The 21,430-nt window shown below is 37.5% G+C and overlaps 1 protein-coding gene across 2 annotated transcripts in view; it reads right to left on the bottom strand.

The window, feature by feature from the left end:
- Positions 1-21,176, bottom strand: part of OSBPL1A (oxysterol binding protein like 1A) — a 56,859-nt gene extending 35,683 nt beyond the window's left edge. Inside the window, exons 1-16 of one of the 2 annotated variants that reach the window (XM_070940580.1) lie at positions 21,114-21,176; positions 20,330-20,509; positions 16,973-17,098; positions 14,450-14,535; positions 13,375-13,449; positions 12,899-13,010; positions 11,007-11,092; positions 10,644-10,788; positions 8,811-8,878; positions 8,688-8,732; positions 7,175-7,248; positions 7,015-7,078; positions 5,671-5,766; positions 4,584-4,709; positions 864-945; positions 500-606 (exon numbers count right to left, since the gene is read on the bottom strand). In XM_070940580.1, the coding sequence (XP_070796681.1) occupies positions 500-606; positions 864-945; positions 4,584-4,709; positions 5,671-5,766; positions 7,015-7,078; positions 7,175-7,248; positions 8,688-8,732; positions 8,811-8,878; positions 10,644-10,788; positions 11,007-11,092; positions 12,899-13,010; positions 13,375-13,449; positions 14,450-14,535; positions 16,973-17,093 (1,287 nt within the window). In that variant the 5' untranslated portion in view covers positions 17,094-17,098; positions 20,330-20,509; positions 21,114-21,176. The remainder of the gene's footprint in view (positions 1-499; positions 607-863; positions 946-4,583; positions 4,710-5,670; positions 5,767-7,014; positions 7,079-7,174; positions 7,249-8,687; positions 8,733-8,810; positions 8,879-10,643; positions 10,789-11,006; positions 11,093-12,898; positions 13,011-13,374; positions 13,450-14,449; positions 14,536-16,972; positions 17,099-20,329; positions 20,510-21,113) is intronic. The other variant, XM_070940581.1, reaches the window with a different exon arrangement.
- Positions 21,177-21,430: the final 254 nt, after the last annotated feature.

Raw genomic sequence — 21,430 nt, 5'->3', positions numbered from 1 at the left:
TTTACAGTATCCTTCCCCTGCCATGCCCACCAAGCCATGTCACACCCACCAAGCCATACCCACAGAACCGGTAGTAAAAAAATTTGAAACCCACCACTGCCACCAAGCTATGAAAGTTGTTAGCTCTTAACCCTTTATCTTCAATTTCTAACTATGTACCATCCAATTTTATCAATGAGTTATTATTAGAAAATTATGTTTCCAAACATTTGTTTCCCCAGCTATGATCTTGAAGAATCTCTATTAATGCTCCTCATATGTTTTAGTCTACAGACCCATTATCTAAATGGCTAATAATCGGTTCAAAACAGCAGAAGGCCACAGTTGAAAAAAATTAAATTCTTATAGTACAACGTTATTTAAAAACACAACACTAAGAAATAAGTTACCAGAGTGCAGAGCTGTACTGAAAGAAAAAGAACTTGTGTAAATAATGCTCCTATTCTTGGTTTATAGATAATTGTGACTGTTCTGACCCATTTTTAAAAGTATGGCATACCCCTTCTTGCCTAGTGAAGAGTTTGATACAGTTACTTAAGGCTTCACAAGTTTCTCTTGCTGTTTGAGAGATTTCTTCTGCTCTCTTGAGAAACAAAGTAGGTAGTCCTAAAAAAAAAGCATAGGTATTATATTATGTTTTCAAACCGCTGCTGCACTTGTATTCTATATAAAATAGTACTTAGACATCTTATATTGGCAGAAGCTAGCAATGTACTCTACTGCCTCACTCTGAGAATTATACAGAATATGCTTGAGAAAGGAGAAGTTTGGCAGGCAGAACAGTAGTGACTTATGTTTATCAACAAACAAGATAAATATTTTTCAGATAATCTGTGTAGTTACTTATTGATTACAAAAGTTACCTTGGGGATTATCAGATGGAGTAATCATAGATTGAAAGTTGGAAATTTCTTTATCTAGTCTTTGGTGGCATGACTGGGCAATCTGGAGAGAGAGGGAAAAAAACATTTAGCATATTATATAAAAGCTTCACATAATCATAATAAATAATGAATGAATTGGGAGGACAGTTCCAGAAGCAGAGGAAGCTACTCAAGATGCATACATTGTATTAATTAATCAGCAAATAGCAATTAGGGATTATTCTTTTCTTCATACTTCAATCCTGAATTATATTCCACCTTGGGTATTTTTTCTATTTGCTATAATCACCTTGAAGAATCAGAATATTTGATTACTGATTTCCAATAACCTTGTTTAATGTATTATCTGCCAACATCATCCAAAAGTTGATGGCATCTTAGGAACTTTTGAATGTTGAGGGGAAAGCTTTTGCGCATGAAACTTTTGTGCATTTTCTGTATGTATGAAAGTTTCCTGATGCAGATGTCTGCACTGAATGTATGTATGTATGTCTCTAGAAATAGTAACATTGAAATGACATCATGCTGCAACTCATATGCTAAGTGATCTGACTAATGCCAAAATTAGGTTACAATTTCTTTTACTTTGGACATATCATATTGGAATTGCATGATTCCAGATGACCACTAAATGGCAGCAAAGTGATAGGAAAAGCTAATTCTTTTCAGGGAGTAAAAATTATCCATACTCTTAAATTTCTGAACAAAATATCATTATTCATAAAGGAATGTCTACTACAGATAGTTCTCAACTTACAACCAGTCACTTAACCATTTGAAGTTAAATCAGAGCCAAAAAAGTTTGCTATGATCTGGATTTCCAATGGCAGGGCCACCTTGTGTCGGCTCACATGATTCCATTTTAGGTGAGTTTGGCAGTCGGCCTGCTTTTATGGACATTTTCAGTATTCCACAATCAAATAATCACAATGTTCTTTGCCTAAAGTAACTGTTTACTTCCAGTTTCTGGCAAAAAAACAAAAAACAACCAGCCATTGCAGACAATGTGTTCATTTAACAACCATGGCTTTGCTTAATGACTAAGGATTTGCTTAATGGCCATGGTGATTTGCTTAATGATCACCATAAAAAATGTCATAAAATCGGGTCAATGATGACCTGCTTAACAAATGGTATGATTTATACTAAAATTCCGGGCTCAACTGTAATGTAAATTGAGGACTAGCTGTAATTTCACAGAAATACAAGTGACAAGGTGACATGACTGCCATAACATGTCACCATCAAAACTATATTCAGGTGATGATGGTTTGTTATAGTTGTCCCATTCCAAAAGCTCTAGGACACGGGTGTCAAACTCGTGGTGTCACATTGCCGTCACGTGACATTTTGTGCCGTTTTTTCCCTTCACGGAGCTGAGGTGTGGCCTGCATGTGACGCATCTGGCCTGCAGGCTGCCATTTTGAACCCCTCCTCTAGTATTTACATTAAAAAGTCAGTCCCTTCTTTGATCAAATACTTATTAGTAAAGAATGGATAATACACGTAACCTTGTGTTCTATTTTATTGCTAGAGGTGAAATCCAGCAGGTTCTTACAGGTTCTGGAGAACCAATAGCGGAAATTTTGAGTAGTTCAGAGAACTGGCAAATGCCACCTCTGGCTGGCCCCAGAGTGGGGTGGGAATGGAGATTTTGCAGTATCTTCCCAGTGGTGGGATTCAGCCAGTTTGCACCACTTCGGGAGAACCGGTTGTTAACTTTCTGAGCAGTTTGGAAAACTGGTTGTTGGAAGAAATCATTAGGGCAGAGAACCAGTTGTTAAATTACTTGAATCCCACCACTGATCCTTCCCCTGGAGTGGGGTAGGAATGGAGATTTTGCAGTATCCTTCCCCTGCCACGTTCACCAAGCCACGCCCACAGAACCGGTAGTAAAAAAATTTGGATTTCACCACTGACTACAAGTTCAGCATATGCAGCAGCTTTCAGTTATTAAAATTCCTGGTTCCACCAACCAAACATATCTGCATTACTTGGCAGAATTAGAAAACATGGGTGAGGAGGCAGGTACTGCCTCTGTTCTCCAACTTTCCAAACAAATGACCTCAACCTTCTTTATACCATGAGAGAAAAACCATATACCATTTTTTTCCTGAAGGTTGCTGCTATTAGGTGTACAGTACCAACATACTTCCTCCCAATTAAGAAAAAGGACACAATTATTCTGAGCCGATTCAATTCATGGACAAAGCTGGCATACAGGAATTAGGAAAGAGAGAATTCTATGGGAACCCAAGGAGAGATACAGATACAATGAACCATAAGTAATTTCTCAGTTTTGTTATTTGATTTTGCAAAGCCGATGTATATTAATATAAAAATAATTCTTAAAAGTCTAGAAAATATTAGGGGTGGATAATCAAAATCAAACTATTGGTTTTGATCATAAAATATTTTTTCTTCCAGAATAGCAATGCTGGAACAAATTTATGTCTTAGATAGTGGCTATTTGCTAAGCAGCTCTTGATGATAGACACTGGCATGGAATCTAATTAACATATTAGAGTATGATACTGAACAACTTTATTATGGTTCAAGATTTAAGCAGGAGGGATGATCTCCCTCTTCTGGCTAGACGTAGGAACAGCAAAACAAAATAAAACAAAATAACCAATCTAGAGTATCCTTGTCTTCTTTTCCATTGAAAGCCAGCATTATTTGTTTATTTTCTGCCTTTTATTATTTTCACAATAAATCGCAGTGTCCCAGGCAGTTATGTGGTTGTGATTCAGCACTTGGTAACTAGCTCACAGTTGCAACAGTTGCAGTGTCCTGTGGACACATGACTGCCATTTGAAATCTTTCCTGATGACTTCCAGTGTGCAAAGCCAATGGAGAAGCTGTCAGGAGGTTGTAAATGGCAATCACATCACATTGAAATTCATGACCATATGCCGGGGTGGGCAAATGTGGCCCTTTTACAACCTGTGGACTTCAACTCCCAGAATTCCTGAGACAGGCATATGCAATTTGCGTAGTGACCACAACTTTAATGGCAGGAACTGCTGTTGTAAATTGGAGTGGTCACGTATGTTGCGTTTTATGACCACACTACTTTATGGTTGAGTTCCCAGTTCTAATTATTGATGTTAACCAAGGATTAATTGTATATAGTTTAGCTTTTTGGCCAAAGAAAGAAATTCTAGAATCTGGCCCTGCCACTGAAAATGTATTTCTGTAAATGCCCGATGGTGATGTGCTGATGGACAGTACAACCATATATTAAAGACCAGAGTCTTAGAGCTGAAGCCAAGCCCTATAAAGTCAGAGTATAATAAATCCAGAATTATTTCCAGAATATTTCTCTATATCCAATCTCCTCTTCAAAGCATTGATGTATTAATCTAGAATGTCATTTTAGAGGTAACGTTCAAAACATTATTGGCTTTGCCAAACTACAGCTTGCACATCCACATCTGAAAAACTTACTTAGGATTTGACAACTCATAATATAAAACTACTTTGCACGTAGCTGGGTTTATTGTTTTATCTATATGCATTATGTTCTACTAGTATTATGCTGATATTTCATGGGAATCAATCCACAATTCTATACATATAATTCTATACATTATCAGATTAGGCAAACCTGATGCTTCTCAAATATTTTGGTCTATAGCTTCACAGTCTTTCACACTAGGTTGCTTCACATAAATAAAAAAGTTTCTTCTTACTTACTTTTAGGGAGTCTTGTAACTCAGCAATACATGTTGCATCAATTTCTTCCTCCTCATCACTTTGTTGTTCTTGAGTACAGTAGTGTGTGCTATATGCTGAATGGTCTTCTATTGCATGTATCCAATTCTGAAATAAAGTGGACACAAAAAATCAGTTTATCTAGAACCTACACTTGGAATATGATACCTTTTATAGATTGAAGGACATGACTAATCTGTGCATGTGCCAAATGCCTCAGTCCAGATGAGGACAAAGACTGATTTTGAATTAATTTTTCTGCTCAATTATTACTTTCCCTACATTTAATTTTTTCCCTTTTTCTCTCACTTAAAGATTTTAGAGGCAACTTTTTGTAAGGCTCCGGAGGCTCACGAGATTTAAATTCAATTCAACTCTGGATCTATAAGTTTAAGTATCCATGACATTTACAAAACAACCATATTGGCTCCTGCCCATACTCATTTAGAGACAACAAAATATGAATGCAAAACATTAAATAGTTGTGACAAAAGTACTGTGATGAGATTTGAGTTGTTGAAGATTGGTTCCTTTTTATGAAATACTATACTATACTAGTCTTAAACCAGGAAAAGTGCTAACATCATGTGGGCTAGGATATTTTCTAAAAGATAAAGGTAAAAGTTCCCCTCGCACATATGTACTAGTCACTCCTGACTCTAGGGGTGGTGCTCATCTCTGTTTCAAAGCCGAAGAGCCAGTGCTGACCAAAGATGTCTCAGTGGTCATGTGGCCGGCATGATTAAACGCCAAAGGCGCACAGAACCAAAGGTGGTTGCTATTTTTCTACTTGTATTTTTTACATGCTTTCGAACTGCTGTGTTGGCAAAAGATGGGACAAGTAACGGGAGCTCACTCCGTTACGCGGCACTAGGGATTCGAATCGCTGAACTGCTGACCTTTCGATCAACAAGCTCAGCATCTCAGCATCTTAGCCACTGAGCCACCACGTCCCTTTTAGCATATTTTCTACTATTTCTTAATTGCAGACATGTGTTCAAAAATTGAACACATATTCAATGGAACTTTATTTTACAAGTTAACTAGAATTAGATAAAGAGGGACTTACTTCTCTTGTCTCTTGACTGGCCTTAGGAACTTTAAAACTGTGAATTGTATTATCAAAGCACTTGATGGAGAAGAGGCAGCCATCTGCATTTTTTACCTAAAGTAAAAACCAGAGAGCAGATATATAGATTGAAAAAATGCATCATATGATTATTTACAAAAGTTGCAAAAAAATTGTCCGAGCAATTAAGAAACCATTATAGTTATGTTTAGCTTTAAGTTTAGCTAACATGTCTAGATTTTCTGTGTAGTTGCTTCAAGTAAAAAGTGACCAGAGTATAAAACAAAAATGAATGTGATTTCTATTTATCTCCCATTTGCCTGTGCATGCTAAAAATTTCTCTTTGGAAAAATATGAAATAAAAATTGGTAATATTTTAAAATTTTAAAAGACTATTGTCTCCTGCACTAAAAAGTTACAACCAGAAATTCTAGTTCAACCCTTCCCTTCCGCCTACCAGATATATTACGAATGCAAACTCCAAAACTCTACCCATGGAAAGGCTGCATTAGGTGAAACAACACTGATGTTAGGTTATGAGTACAATTCAATAAAAACTCACAGGTGTGGGTGTATGCCTGCAGGAGAGGGAGGATTACAGAACAAAATATGAGAACTGAATATTCAGGATCCTGGGAATTTGAACTTTAAAAAAGATAATAAGCATAACTGCAAAGGTTGACTTGAAAATACATGGTGAATAGTAATGTATCTGTAATCAGGAGACTGTACATACAATTTCTACTGGCTGAAAGCAAATGCTTCAGTTGTTCCCTTTCCATTATTTGCAAAAGTAAAACAGAAATCAGGGCAATATGCTATCGGCATCTGTATATAGAACTTAATATACAAAAAATTGCAGTACTCATTTGACTGTACTGACTACAAAATTGGTGCTCCTGCTTCAACCTTCTGTGTCTGTATTCCAGGCTTTAGATAAAGTTTTGATTTGACAAAGTGTAAATAAATTCTAAAATGTACATTTTATATTTTTAAAACTTTATGACTGCTTCAACACTGGAAATTGTAATATTCATTACCAGATCATTAATCCATTTGTATAATGAAACATCACTTATATAAAAAGCTGTACTGTCAATAAAAAAATATTCTCGAATATGTAAACACTTATGTTCTACATTTTCTTTTAAAGTTTAAGTTGACCACAAATAGAAACAATAATACTGTAAAACCAAAGACCAGATTATAATATGTCTGGAACGTATTTCTGGATAAAAATTAAATTGTTCTTAATATATAGCTTGACTATTTGAACCTGGCCGAAATCTACAACACTAATCCATTATATTCACACATAAAATATGTATTTCTAAGTTTGCTTACTGTGCAAATGGCTTGTGTTAAGTGCTTGCATCCTTGACGATGATTAGTGTTTCCAGCATCAGCCCTTCCAAAGCAAAAAAATAGGAGGACAGGAGGAAGTAAGTAGTTGATCACAACAATTTTCAGTATTCCAATCATTGAAATGAAGTTTTACACTTACTGTTTTTGATACCAAGAGAGGACGCCATGTTCCAGGACCACCCAATATGGCTTCCATCCAAAAAATCTTGAACTCTTTAAAAATAATTTTTAAAAATCAACATAAAATTGTCTGTTTTTCATAGCTTGTGATGTATGCAGTAATCAAACCCTGTCACAGTTTAATTATAAGAGACAATAAGAAATGCAAGTATGTTCATACTAATGCAAGTACATTGCTACCTGATTTACATTTTCTCAAAGGACATAAATTTTGCAACCGCTTGCTTACTTGCAAAATTAAAGTCTAGTCAAATTAAGGATGCAATATGGGCATCTACAGGATTGAAACCAAATGGCAAGGTTTTTTTTTCTTGAGGAATAAAATCTTAGGTTTCAATTATACAATGACTGGAAATGCTATGAGAATAATGCTTATCTTACTTCTAATTTTAGATACATTGTTTAACGAGGGGGGGATGTTTGAAATTAAAAAAAAAAAAGTCTGGAACAGCCTATTTCTCAGGCAACTAGCCTGGAGAGAAGTACCAGTGATGAAAGGCAATGCTAGGGCTTAAATCCATGTAAAATCTTTTAACTCCCCTCCCCACCCTTAAAGAAAGGCAAAACTAGGTTGGAATGATCTGTCCTCGGGGTATTTGTTTTGCTTGTCCAATCGTAGAGGAATAAGTTATTCATTTGTAGTCTCTCAAGCTGCTTCAATTAATGATTTGCCAGCCCGTGTGCCTCTTTGGTCAGGACAATGTTTGCGTTTTCAAATATTTCAATAAAAAGTATGTTTCTTTTGGAAGCTTTTGATAGCAAATGCTAATAGTTAATTCTACTGCCATTTAGCTCTTATAGACCCAATGCTGATGATAGGACACAGGCTTCTGGAATAGTAACAAGTTCCAATTTTCACTGAATGTAAAATTAAGCAAGAAGCAAAGTTTCAAGCTGCGTGTATTACATACAATTACTTCAACTGGTGAGGATGCATAAATAATTGTAGCAGCTTAGTTCAAACCTGTGGTAGTCAGCAGACTAGTCAGATGTTTAGTTGGGTCCCACTTTCCTTTGTCACCGGGGCATTAAATGAGATGTGAGAGCCAAGGTGATATAGTGGGCAGGGACAAAGGAAAATCCAGATTCAGGCAAAGATTCAACCACGAAGCTCATTGGGTGAATTTGGCTGCTATCTCCCTGAATCATCTACTTAACAAGAATTGAACAGAAACCCTGAACTTCTTGAGGCAAATGCAGTTATAAAACACACAGTAGGGGGAAAAAAATGTAAAGAAGTCGTATTGGATAATTTAACTATTGAGCCTTGTTTCTGCATGTATGTCCTCTCTTAAAAGCACTGCCTTAGCATAGGAAATTTGCTCAGGTCATTGATAAATATTCTGTATTTCTTTTGACATTAACATATAAAATCTTGTGGCTCTGTCTCTCTCAGCTTACAATAAAGGTACGGTATTAAAGGTTTAGAATAAAGCTTGAATATTAGAACAGTGGAGAGAGAAGCTAGGCACCTTCCAGAGTAGTCCTTCATATCGTTTCAGGATCTTGTTGGTCATCTATAAAAGAATAAAGATGTTAAGAGTCATGATTGTAAAGAGTAATCATAGTTTTAAGAGATGATCTGCGGTACCCACCTTTGCAATGCCTCCTCCAAGCACCTGTTTCATTTCTGCACCTTGGGCTAAAGCAAGAGGTGTCTGACCTGTTTAACAGAGTAATGGATTTATCTTCACAGATCGGAATCAGAATCAATATGGCAACAACAGCAGCACAGATGCTGTTTAACAGAAAAGAGTAGCTTTTTAAATAAAAGCATAGATCACTTGTAGGTGTCTGCAACAAGCCAGAAGGATGTCAGAATCGCAATGCATCATGACACTGTCACACAAATGGTGCAATTACATACTTGTGCCATGATGTCTACTACATGTACATAAGTTGTATCATTGGCATGAAGATGTTGTGATATGTCATCACTGTCCCTCTTGCCCTTCTACAGACGGCTGCTCTTCTGCTTTGAGGCAGAGTTTAAATGACATCTTCAAAATATCACACAAACATAACACTATACAATTTTAGTATCTGAAAGTTTTCCGATATTAGATAAAGTAAACAGCAAAATTTGTTTCAGCGAGATCAAAATGTATTTAATAGAATGAAAACAATTAAAAGCCAATTTGATGTAGTGGTCAAGGTTCCAGGTCAGAAACTGGGAGACCGTGAATTCTAGTTCCAATTTAGGCACAAAGTCAGCTGGGTGACCTTGAACTAGTCACTTTCTCTCAGACTGAAGAAGGAATGGCAAACACTTCTGAAAAATCTTGTCAAGAAAATTGCAGGGATATGTCCAGGCAGTCTTGGAGAATCGGGTATAATTGAATGGAAAGGAAAACCCTACTCAGTTCACAAGCATTGAGTTGGGGATAAATTGCACAAATAAAAACTGAGCAATGTATGGAATCAAAATGCAGGACCCAATAATTAACCAATAATTAAAGCTCAGTGCAGTATTTATTGAATAGTGGGAAGAACTCCTGTAGACACAAGCATGCACTCATATTTATATATTTCAGAAAGGAGGAGAAAATGATAATCATATGTGTGTGTGTGTGTGTGTGTGTGTGTGTGTGTGTGAGAGAGAGAGAGAGAGAGAGAGAGAGAGAGAGATCTATGACCATTTTTCACATTTAGGACCGTTGCAGCATCTCCATGGTCACATGATCAAAATATGGCCACTTGGCAACTGACTCATATTTATGACTGTTGCAATATCCTGGGGTCAGGTGATCCCCCTTTGAGACCTTCTGACAAGCAAAGTCAATGGGGAAGCCAGATTCGCTTAACAACCATGTTACTAATTTAACAACTGCAATGATTCACTTAACATCTGTGGCAAGAAAAGTTGTAAAGTGGGGCAAAATTCACTTAACAAATGTCTCACTTAGCAACAGAAATTTTGAGCTTAATTGTGATCATAAGTCGAGGACTAGCTGTATAATATATTCATAATTAACAAATCTCAAATTACTTGCCCAACCTTTGGCTATCTTCAAGAAATTGTTTTAATAAAAATAATCAATTATATTGCCATAGAAACTTTGATAAAATTTACTAAAATCTAGGCATTTTAAGATGGCCTTTTTAATATACCAATTAGCACACATTCCTTTTATATTTTTATTTTGTTAACACGATCCTACTCCTCTAAGAATTTGTTTTCCTCAAAAATGGTTTCATAAGAATTTTAACAGGATTAAAAGGAATTTGTGTTCAGCAATATCTAGTAGTTATTTACCAAATTTAATTTCATACTGATTAACGTTGTATAATACAAAGTTGCAAGTTCTTTACAGTGCCAAAATATGTATAATTGGCTCAATTGTAAACAATATACTTTATTTCTATTTGCTTTACTTTTAGATTTATAGGGGACGGCTGAACTCGTTAAATGAAGGTATGTTACGTACCATTTTTGTTCTTTACATTAGTATCTGCTCCACATTTTAGGAGCTTCAAAGCACAGTGCTTATGGGCACGATATGCTGCACAATGCAACGGTGTGTTTCCCATCTGATCAGTACAGTTGATGTCAGGAGGATTTGATCTGTTTAACTACAGAGAGTTATAAAAACATTATTTATTACAGCCATACACTTTCAGAGTGTTATCTCTTCAGATACTCTAGGGACAGCCAACCAGGATTAGAGGCAAGAATCTCAATTAGGCCTCTTGATCATTCCACTAAGTTCCCCCTCTCATCTAGTTTTCATTAAGCATTTAGCATTATATTTCAAAGTGAGATGATGACGAGGGCATTGTGTATAGTATACCAGTGCAGCAACTTTTCCAGTTTCTCCTTCTCGTGCAGCTTGTAGGAGGAGTTCCTCGAGCTTTCTTTCTTGAGTCCTTTCCACAGCTAAATAAAAATAATCAATTAAAAGAATGTCAGTGTTTTGGATTGTTGGCTTTCAGAAAACAGTAATCCACTTCAATAGTGTCTACTATAGAAGCAGGAGGTTAAATTTAAACTTTCTACTCTTAAAAGTTTGTTTCCCTTTGTAATAGTAGCTGTAGGATCAGTATCAATGGTGAACTGCATGGTTTGCATACATGAACTCTCAGACTCAGATTTCAGTATTTCCAATTGTACAAATTTATTAGCAGTGTTTGGGGAGCTCTGGATCAATTCTTATGTTGCATCTTGGGTTACCTGATGCATATTCTGAGCTGATGTTTTTAAACACTAAGTTGACCACCAAGGAAACAACCTTGTATGCAATATATGCAAAGTACTGCCACCGCAACCTAACAAAACCACATGCTTTCCCTCTTCCTGGTATCAGTCACATCATATTGTGAAACTCAATAGCAGATTTAAATTATTAATATTAATGACATATGAAATTCCAAACTCCAAGGAAAAAGGTAAAGGAAGGCAAAATTGAGCAGTTCAAGTCACCAGTTGCCTGCAGAGAAATCTTAACTGTATGCAGCAATATTGAGTAGGAAGAGAATTGGTATCAATTAGACACTGTATTATAGTTCTGAAACGATGTTATCAGTTACCTGTTTTCTCACACTAGAATGTGATCTTTATGTGAATATATAACAGCAGCACTAGACATGGTGTGGCCCTAAGTCACATTCATTTATGGACCCCTTCCTGCCAATACAAAGATTTGTGGTTTTTAGAAAACCACACTCCCGTAGGAGATTAAGTTACACTACTGTATATAAACAGGAAGAAAAGCCTACAATCACATGGATGTTACTTAGTTGGGTAATGAAATGTCTCAAGTCAACAACTAGGCTCAAAGAGCACCAAGGACTTCATCATTTTAGAATGATTTGGAAGGAAGGCAGTGTTGGCATTCCCAAATTTGATGCCCAAGGTCACTGCTTACTCGGTCTTAGCCTGAAGCTAGTTCAAGAAGTTAACAGTTTGCTTTTTCCTTTTTTGTACATTTCTAACTCCTCAAACTGTCTGTGAAGTCAGTGCGTCTTTTAGATTACAGTACATGGACTACACGTAGTTCTTATTTTCAATGTCCACGTTCCTCCTGGGAACTTGCATGCTTTCAGCCACCAGGAAATCTGATAATGCAGGATTTGTCAGCTGATGGAAAAGCTTCCTATAAGATATGTAAAGCTAACTTGTGCCAAACAGCTTCAGTTTTCTTTACCTACATTATTGCAACAGTAAACCAACAAATCCCTTTCCTTACTAACGGAAAGGATCTGAGTAAAAGATGCCATATACCTAGAACAAATCTGCTATTATGCTTACATTTTGTTCCTTATACATCATACAATAAAGGCTGGAGGATTCTTAAGGTAATTACAGATTGAAATACCTCTGTACTTTCATACATTCTGATAGCAACCTTCTAATCTTAGATCATGCTGCCAAGGGATATTAGTTTTTAATCACAAACACATGGAAGCATGAAAGACAGTGGAAAGGAGCACGTGGGTAGTGTGTAGATGTTTACCTGAATATATATTTTGGTGCTGAAAGGGAGAAAATTGTGCCACACATGATGATGCAATGCAAACTCAGTTTCCAATTGCCTTTGAGTAACCAGTCCTGTCATCTTACCCAATTATCATCTAAGGAAAAAAAGCTCTTTTTGTACTGAATGTGAGTGAAATAGCTTTAATGAACCCTACTAGAATTTTGGTTCCAATTATCTCAAATTCATACATGATACAGAATGGATACCTTCCAGCATCTCTCTTATTTCTTTATCATGGGTAACTTCTTTTGCAGTTTGTCCAGTCCCGTTCACAATGAAAGTATCAGCATCATATTCTAAAAGCAGCATAACCACCTCCTGAAAGACAAGTGTAGCACCCAGTATCTGCTTTTATCTTGCTTCACATATTTTTTCCCCAAAGAATGAAGACCATTAGCAATTTAGAAGAGGCTGGGTTCATACATCATGCTAAGCAGCAATAGAGTTTGCTTTTACTTAGTAGGGTATATAAATCCACACTGGTTTTTTATTTAACAAACCTGATTAATGATTCCATAATTTGAAACTGTGTGAACCAAGCGACATACTCACTTCTAAGTGCTACATGCTAGGTTTAAACAGAAAGTTGGTGAATGAAGCATCTAATAAACAGGAAAGCCTAAGGGAACAATAGAATTCTGAATTTTAGTTACATATGTGAGAATGAACTCATTCTTTTTACCTTGCGTCCTGTGAAGGATGCACGATGCAGCGGAGTGTCCCCCATATCATTTAGCACATTTACATCAGCACCAGCCTATTAAGAGAGATAGTTTTTCAGGAGTGTCTGGCATTCAAGGTAGCGATCAATAAAAATCTGGCTTTTAGTGATATGATACAGGTAGGTCTTGATATACGATCATTATGGGGGCCTGCCTACTACCCTTGTATATTGTAACGGTCGTAAAATAAGTACAGTGGTTACAATGCAGTATTGCAGGCAAACTCTGCCCACAGCTTGGAGTTCGATCCTGATGGGCCTGAAGGTTGACTCAGCCTTCCATCCTTCCAAGGTCAGTAAAATGAGAAGCCAGATTATTGAGGACAATATGCTGACTCTGTAAACCACCCAGAGAGTGCTGTAAAGCACTATGGGGAAGTATATAAATAAAAGTGTTATTGCTGTTGTTCATGCAACCAACCCAATTTTATGAACTTTTTTGCAGCAGTCATTCAGTGAATCACCGTTGTCCTTAAGCAAACACCATGATTGTTAAATCAAACAATAGTTCACTATGGATGTGATTTTGCTGAAAACTGGAAATGTTGGTTTTTGGCAAAACTGCCATAAAATGTGGTCATGTGACTGTGGAATGCGGCAGCTACGAATGCCCAGTTTGGTCATGTGACCACAGAGGGGGCCTGACCGTGAGAATTTCAAATCAAGGTCATAAGACCCCTTTTCAGGTCGGTTATAATTGTGAATGTCGCTAAGCAACTGGTCATAAATCAAGGATTATTGGTAGATCAACCCTCTTTGGAAAACCTTTCTTAAGACAACAAATGACCTCATTTGTTTCATGTAGACGTTAAATTGGTAGTGGGGAGAGTGGTGAACCTTCAGGCACTCCACCCAACTTTCTTTATAACATTATTATATTTTGAGGAATATTAACCTTCCAAATGGTTTCTCTTAAAAAAAAACTTTTAAAGTTTTGGTTATTCACTCAAGGTCCTTGATATCTAATCTGCCACATCTCCATTTCTATTGTTATTGCATGTAGATATTAATTATTGGAGATAATAAGCTGTTCTACCTCCAACAAATCCTTGACAACACTGGTATGTCCAAAATAGCATGCAAGATGAAGAGGCGTCCAGCCGAAGTTAGATTTGCTTCTTCCTGGGTACACACAAGTAAAAACCCCTTATTAGATCACCCTTTTTAGCAATATGCCACCAGGATTTGGATATTACTATTTACATGCAGTTTCACAAACAGGATGCAAAACTGGCAGTAAAGTCAAAATGTACAACAAAAGTCTATTCAGCACCTGAAAATCAAAAGGAAATTGAAAGGATTTTTTTATGTTAATTGTCTCAAAATTAAGCAATAACCAGACATTAGGAGGTAACAATAGCAAAATGTTGAATATATTCATGCAGGAAAACAGCTGTCTGTACTGTTCAATCTAAGATAAAATCGATAACTGGGTAGTAATGAGTCGAGTATTGTCATATAATTATTAACTGGAATACCAAATTAAAAGGATATAATAACCAACCTGCCTCACAATGTGGTGAGAATAAAACTGAAACAAGAAATATTTAGAATGTAAATTTTAGAAATATAAGGGAAGTATTCTTTTCATAGTTAAAATTGCACTTCCATCAGGTGTGGTGGCAGTCTCTAATTTAGACTAATTTCAAAGTGATTGGACAAAAATATGATCTATCACTATCAACCAAATATAGCTGGCTGCAGTATCATCTAAATTAAAGGTGACATGTCTTAAATAAAAGCTTTCAGTAAGCAGCAGCAGTAGGCTATATAGATAGTCCTTGACACATGACCGTTCATTTAACAACAGTTCAAAGTTATGATGGCCTTGGGAAAATGTATTTATGACCTATCCTCACACTTAGGAACATAGCATCACCCCCTATGGTCACTTGATCACAATTCAGGGGCTTGGCAATTGATTCCACATTAATGATTGGTTGCAGCAGCCTGGAGTCATGTGATCACGATTATGTCACCTTTCCCGTTTCAATAACCCCCCACCCCCACTCTGGTCAATTGGGAAAGGTGGATTTACTTAATGATCATGTGATTTGCTTAATGATATGATTCACTTAGCAATCACAGTAAAACAGTTATAAAATTCAGCCTAGTCTTGTGACGACTCACTTTACAACCATACTAATTTACAACAGAAATTCCAATCCCAATTGTGGTTGAATGTTGAGGACTACCTGGACACTCCTACTCGTGTCTGTATGCTCCCTTAATGGATCTGGTTCACTGCAGTGTTAAAACAGAATACTAAATTATATGGCCTGCAGGACATGATTCAGTAGAGCTCTTCTTACATCCCCTTTGGTATACACAAGTTCTAAAAACCAGATGTTCTTACATCCATTCTTGAACTGAAGGACTTTGGATAAAGGGAACCTCTATGCTTAATTACACCTATGTATGCAAAATGAACATGCCTCAAATGTGTTGGGGTAATATATCTTTCACTGGCTACGATGACAAGGAATTAAGGGAGCTAAGATTTAGTGCATTTGGAAAGCTAATTACGCATTACGTTCTTGACTTACAACTATAATGGAGCCAACTCATTATGGTAGCAAGAGGTGATGCCAGTTAAGTGAGACAGCCTTACTTAATGACCTTTGCTCTCTCTCTCTCATGCAGTCATTAAATGAAGGTCGTTTAGTGGAGCATGGATGCCACATGGGTAGGAGGCCTATCCTAGACCCAGACCTGCCTATCCCAGGCTCTCCCATCTGAGATACACGTGGTCTGCTTCCTGTCCCTTGGGGTGCCCAGAGCTCTTGGGCCTGCTTCCCCCAATCAGGTACCCAAAGATGTGTCACCCTGACTTGGACCTCCTTCCCACTCCAACCCCATCACCCATTATGCATTACCTTTTGAAGATCTCCAGACCTTCTGGAGCTTTCCAGAGCACTATGCAGACCATGTTAGCGAAGTGGTCAGTCCCTGGGCCACATGGCAGCCTCCTAGAAGTGGCTGCCATTATGGCAAGATTGTAAGGAATTGAGGACATGTTGAAAATGGAAACTGCTTCAAGGAGATGGCCACGTAGCCCAGGGATGAGTGACGTGCCCTCTTTCCCAACATGAGGTCCAGAGATCTTCAAAAGATGTGTAATGGATGAAGGGGGAGGGGAGAACCAAGCCCAAGGTCTGCGGGGACTTCGTGAGTTAGGATTGGGGGGAAAGAGGTGGGAGGATCACTACAGCATCCCTGCAGTCAGTTGTTAGGATGAATGACTATAAAGGGCTGTTGCAACAGCCATAACTTCAAAACTAGATCATAAGTAGAGGGGTCTGTTATAACTTTAAATGGATGCTAAGTGTTGTTGACACTTATTACAGTTGTTAAATATCTGCACTATAACAAGTTATCTAGCCTGCAACATTCAGATTTAGATTTACTATAGACTTGTAAAATTGTTTTACTTCCAATATGTAATAGGGTATTATAGTAGGCTTCTTCCAAAAGTACAAAACATACATAAACCCCCCCACTCCCTAGCCTTAGCACTTCTACTTATTCCAGGTAAGCTTGTAGGGTAATTTATACCAACCTTTGCAATTTATGTTAAAAATAATCTCTCCTTTTTTCATGTTCTCCAACAGCTGTTGAACCTCTTCACTTTTACCATTTCTAGCATCATGCAGAAGCTGCTGCTCTGCTTCTGTGTTCATCTTTGCTAAAACACAAATATTACTTTATTTAATCTCTCAGATGTCTAATATCCCAAATGTTGTTCAAGGCTTCTAAGAATTACAACAACAACAAAAAAAACCCAGAATAATTAAAATTTCAAATATAGAAAGAGCATACCTAATAATTAAAAGATCAATTAAAAGACAACATGAACTAAAATAGGAAGGCTGTGAAAACTCAGCCCAAACTGACTAGTCTTCACTTGGCATAGAAAACTACTATTTTAGTTTCTGTAGACTAGAATTAACCAAAAATTATGACCCAAAGAATAATTTCTTAAAGATAACAAACTGGGATCTAAAAAACAGGTACCCGCAGAGTAATAAAATTAGGTTCCTGTTCGCTTCCAAAGCGCTATTCTAGAATTCAAGAATTTTCAAAAATGCTTTTTGTTATATTATGAATACAGGACCATCTAATTCTTTGTTGTGAATGCTGTTCATCAGATATTTAATGTTAATTTAAAGCAATTATGTTAGTGGCATCACAGCATTTTAATTAGCTTCTCATTCAACAGATCTAATCTTTTTAATGACTTGTAAGAGTATCTGAGAGTAATACTGGTCTTGAGAAAAGGCTTAGAGACTTCTTATGAATTGTATTAGTAGGGCTTATATCCAAATGTTTTCTCTAGAACACTGCTAATAAAAAGCAATTTATCAGCAATGCAATTTATCAGCAATTCAGAAATTTTATCTGAATTACCAAAAGGCTAATCCAAATTCTATATAGTCTGACATGGAACTGGCAAGCTAATGATACTGATTGCAAATCAATATAAAAAACAAAGAATAGATAGTTCTTTTTTTAGTCCTTTAAACATTTTAAGAGAACAGTATGGCATAAATTCTCATCAATTAGATTCAACAAAGAAGTGCCATAAAAGGTGACAATTCAGCATTATGAATTACACCAGATATTTATTAGGATACAGGGCAGCCTGTGAATACAAAAGTATGCCCATAGTTACTTCCGAACCAACTCTGGTTTCTGGATAATTTTCAACAGTAGAACCATGGCTAATCCAAGGGATTCCTCCAATTGCACTCCAGTTCTACATGGAACAGTGTAACCTATATAGGATCAAAAGTAGGAAATCCCCAAATTCAAGCATCCAAAACCCCACAGCCACTTATACTTGTTAAGATTGAGATAAAGGCCAAATCCAACCGTAGCATCTGGGTTTTCCTGCTAGCAACATGGTGGGCAATTCCATCACTAGCTCCATCAAGTTCTGGGATTCAGAAACAAGATCATAGACAAGATCATTTGGCAATTATTGCTCGCAAGAGGCCTGTACACTGATCTAGGAAGGGGGATGTACGCAAGGAGCTCTTGGGTATGAAATGGCAGAAACTTAAAGAGTGTTAATGGCAATGATGATAAATGATATGACTAAACGAAGCCATGAGCCCAGGTCCAGCTGACACTGTGATAACAAAGATAGCAAATCAGCATCTCTTCTGTTCTTATTGATAAAGCGAAATATTACATGTTCAACAAAATATCTTCAGCCAGGGGAAAAGGACCTGTTTTACTTCTCATTGCAAATACAAACTATTGTACATATCACAACAAGAAGCATTTAATAGGAAACCCGTTAGAAAACATCAAACATCCAGCTTATCTTATCTATGAATCTGTCATAATTGCAAAATATTAAAACCTTGTTCCTTTGGCAGAGCTTGGAACAAGCTCTATCAATTAACTGGTATGCCAGCAGATGATATCACTATTTTTCCAAATGCTTATAATCTATTGTAGTTTTATATTTTCTATGTTAGAATGCTAATCTTTTGCTACTGTTGTTTTGGAATGGGAAGTGGTTAATACTTTCTGAATTTCAGGAGGAATTAAAATTCTTATGAGAATTAGCAAGTGAAATTGAATGACTTCTATAACCTGTACTTTCTGTTCTCAGACCTACAATTAAACATTGCCTTTTATTTCAAAACATGCCTTGGGGCATATTTGTAAGCTCCCAAATCAGCACTGAGTGTAGAGGATAACATAGACGATAGGAAAAGGGGAAAAAAAGCAAATACATTTTATTATTTCTTTACCTCTTCAGCTTTCATGCTGCGAGAAAAAAAATCAAAATCAACACATAGCTGGAAGAAAATAAAATACACTATATTCTTTCAATGTTTACATATAAGAAAATCACTATGCATTTAATGTAGTTGGGAATATGTTTTATAAACTCAGTGGCATAATGAATAACTCATTGTTATTCATTTATCTGCTTCAACTGTACCTGCTCTAAATTTCTTAAGTAACACCTTTTGTCTGGACATATACAAAACAGCTTTTGCTTTATACTGCCCTCCTATAAGATGCAGAATTTTGTTTACCCTCCAAATTCAATTTTTACTTTTGACTTGAAAGTTTACTGCCAGGTCTTACATCCCCAGGGGAATCAGTCTCTGCTGTTATCCTGTATTTCATCCGTAGAAATTGACTACTATAGTAACATTTTCACAGTGTTAACCTAAAGAGGGAATTGGGAAAGTTAAGAGTGGTAATGCCCCTTCTGCTGTAAACAAAACAAATTTCTGGTAAAGGCAATTGGCTAAAAGTCTAACAGCTTCTGTATGTTGCAAGACAGCGTTTCTCAAATTTTGCAACTTTAAGATACATGGACTTCAACTCCCAGAATTCCATTGTAAGAGAATTATTTTGGGTGTTGAAAGCAGGGCTTCTAGCTTTATCTTACGTCAGTGTGGGAAGTTTCATCACTTGTCTAATCCCATGAAATCCTGCAGCCTTCACAATAAAGAAACACTGAATATAAAAAGAGGGCGACTCTATTTGCAAATACTGAACATAGGTACAGCAAATGCTGAGTCCTCTAATACTATCTGCTGAATAGTTAAAGCTGGAAGAGAGTGGTTCTGCTGAAATCCGTTCATGTCTACTTAATCTTTTGCTTGTAATATCATCCAGCACAAATAACAAAATAAATGGGATTCAATTAGCTTGTAATGAAAGCTGCTTTGATGTTAGCACCAGAGACAGGCAAATATACTCCCCCCCCACCCCCAGAAAAGAATGCATCTCCTAATCCTGTGAATCCTATCAATAACAATAGCAGGTCAAATGACTGAATTTCATGGCAAGCAATTTCAGGGAAGGAAACTAGACAATCGAAAACACATTTTATCCTAAACCTGAAATAGGTATTCAATCAACTTGTGGTAGGTATATCACTTACATCGGCTTATGCAGTGTTCGTAGGGAATATGAAAGACATATGGTTTTTCTAAGATGATGGCATTTTCAGCATAAAGTATCTGAATTTGGTTCTTTGACGCGTCTACATCCAGAAGCAAGCCACACGCATAGCACAGATGTAGGGGGAACTCCACCTACCGACACTTCTTGCGAAGTTTAGCTAAAAGGGGAGAGGGGGGGAGAGAAGTAGTTATTTTAAGCTAAACTTTACTAACTGTACTGTGGCCCTAAAAGTTTTCACGAAGCAGCCGGCCTGAGCAATTTGCCAAACAGCTGAGACGGTTTAAACCAGAAATGATAACATCAGACGCTCTCAGGTGTTGGAAAAACTGTCAGGCTACCTTCGCCCAAGTACAGGATCCCTCAAAAGCCGCCGGGAAGCAAATTACCGCTTGCGCGCAGCAAAGTCAAGCCTGCCTCTTAGTTTATGCAAAGCCGCTAAGAAGAGGCGACAAGCGTCTCGGTTGTCAGGTGTGGGAAGGGGGAAGGGGGTTGAGCGATATCCTAGGCAAATAGCAAGACGAAACCGAATTATCCCGGTTCCAGCAAGAAGTGGTCGCCGCTGCAAACACGAACCTTTTGCAAAGCTCCATGTTTGGGGCGCAGCCCACCCGGCCACAAGGCTCGGGGCATTGGGGGGGGCTACCTAATCACGCGCGCAAATATCCCCACGCTCCCTACCCAGCCTTAATAGGGTTTTTATTTATTATTATTACAGTCCTGTTATTGTAAGGCCGCCCCAATCAGCCGCGATTCCCGCTCACCGCTTCGGGCAGCGCCAATTCCGTCGGGCTAACCAAGGATTCCTCCGCCGCTCGTTTCGCGCACCCTCCCTTTTGTCCCGCCCCTCCCCTCCCGGGCTTTTATAGTTTACCCTCCGCTGCACGTGACTTCGTGCGCCGGAGGATTCCCGGCCACTCCTTTCCCGGCCGCTGAAGGGAGCCGTCAAGAAAGCGGCGAGGGCCAAGCTCCCCCTAGCGGCAAGCCTTGCACGGCAATTCGCCCTGTTGCCCAATTTCTCACGTGGGAACCACCAACTTTCTCGTAGGAAAAAATAGCCCACTTTCGTTTATGACAGTTG

This window comes from Pituophis catenifer, unplaced genomic scaffold (assembly GCF_029215685.1).
Source record: "Pituophis catenifer annectens isolate HBS135680 unplaced genomic scaffold, rPitCat1.0.hap2 SCAF_3, whole genome shotgun sequence".
Taxonomy (NCBI): Eukaryota; Metazoa; Chordata; class Lepidosauria; order Squamata; family Colubridae; genus Pituophis; species Pituophis catenifer.
This window is presented reverse-complemented; position numbering and strand designations above follow the sequence as displayed.